At 48.1% G+C, this 1,673-nt stretch overlaps 1 protein-coding gene across 1 annotated transcript; it reads right to left on the reverse strand.

Annotated features, from left to right (window-relative positions):
• Positions 1-273: 273 nt before the first annotated feature.
• LRRC3C (leucine rich repeat containing 3C) lies at positions 274-1,056 on the reverse strand. The gene has a single exon (XM_054995438.1). It carries the CDS (start codon positions 1,054-1,056, stop codon positions 274-276), a length of 783 nt encoding a protein of 260 aa, XP_054851413.1.
• Positions 1,057-1,673: the final 617 nt, after the last annotated feature.

Raw genomic sequence — 1,673 nt, forward strand, 5'->3', positions numbered from 1 at the left:
GTCGTGGCGCTCACTGGGGCATGCTTCTTGTTGCTAGCTGTTCAGGAGCTAAATGTTAAGGGAGGCATTTTGTATTAGCAAGGCCTTGCCTCCCCACATTGTTCTTTTTTTCTTCATTTAATAACAGTCTCTTCAGCCATTGTGCGTTCCAGCATGATCCACCAGAATTAGATTGAGAGCTTCCCTATCTATTCCAGTAGATCTGTGATATTCTGTGGACGTGGGTGAGGTGGCTTGGGGGGGACAGACTGGTCTTTAAAAATAAATTTTTGGTCACACCACAGTGCTAATTGTTGAAGATTCCTCGGACTTCTTCTGCTTGCTGGGCAAGGACTTAAGATACTCTAGGTGTCGCCGGGCATCTTCTTGGTTCTGCCGGACATAATAGATCAGGTATGAGATCACCATGGCGAACCAGCCGAACATGGTGACCAACATGGCAACATCAGTGGTCTTTTTATAGATGTTGCAGAAATCTATGTCCCCAACCAGTTGTAGGAACGGCTTGCCAATGTGCTCCTTCCGCACAGAGGCATAGCACACAATGCCATCAGAAGTGCCAGCAACGAGCTCTACCCTCTCAATCAGCTGCTGAAGAGTGCAGTCACATAGCCAAGGGTTGCTGGACAAGTTGGCTTTGGCTTTGAGCGGGTTAAAGACATCCTTGTTGACTGACTCCAGCTTGTTAGAAGACAAGTCCAAAGAATGCAAACCTTCCGGCAAGCCCCGGAAGGCCCCGACTTCCACCCGGCTGATAACATTGTGGGACAAGTCTAGTTCCATCAGAAGTGGCAAGTTCTGGAAGGCGTCATTGGGTAAGAAAGAGATCTGGTTGTAATCCAGGAACAATTTGTTGGTGTCATTGGGTATATCCTTTGGGATAACACTAAGCTGAGCTTTGCTACAACGGAAAGTTTTCAAGCCATCTTCGCTGGAGGGGTAGCAGCCCTTGGGAAAGGTGGTGGCTGAGTGGAAGCAAAAGGCTATCAGAACAAAACTCTGAAGGAGAAGCCACATGGCCACTGAGTGGTAAAAGAACCAGTCCACGAAAGGCATGTTGGGGCATCTGGATAACTGGGCATCTACTCAGTAAACAGGCATCTCTTGTAATTTCTCTGCCTCTTATGGAGCCTTCGAGACAAGTGTTTGGCAAGCACTATCTGTAAAAGACAGAGCAAAGATAAAACTAAAACTGAATCATACCTTTGTCTCCACAATGACATTAAAAATAGATGACATGGCTTAGGGCCATGGTCTTCAACGTTCCCAGACCTGGAATCCACTTAAACTGCAAGCACATGGTATCAGAGTCATGTGACAGGAAGAGGGGCAACCTAAGTTATGACCTCACTAGTGTCGGGGCCAGGACAATGGGTGGCAGTGCAAGAGATCCAAGAGCAGGAAGCACAAGCTAAGCATCAGGAACGGTGCTGTAGTGAGGGGCGAGCCAAGAATCAATCATGGATGAATCCTCTCCATCACTGTGTGATCATGTCTAACTGTCCTCCAGCTCCTCTCAGTGTGCATGCAAAGAGAAGTAGGAGCTGTGGCGTCCTTGCTCTCTGTGCATGTGCACTCGCAGCAGATCTTTTCAAAAGGCAGCTCCAAAAATGGTGTCTCTAAAGGGGACTCACAGTCCAGCAGATGGGGCCTGGTGATCTACTCGAGGTCCA

Source organism: Eublepharis macularius, chromosome 12 (genome assembly GCF_028583425.1).
Source record: "Eublepharis macularius isolate TG4126 chromosome 12, MPM_Emac_v1.0, whole genome shotgun sequence".
Lineage (NCBI taxonomy): Eukaryota > Metazoa > Chordata > Lepidosauria > Squamata > Eublepharidae > Eublepharis > Eublepharis macularius.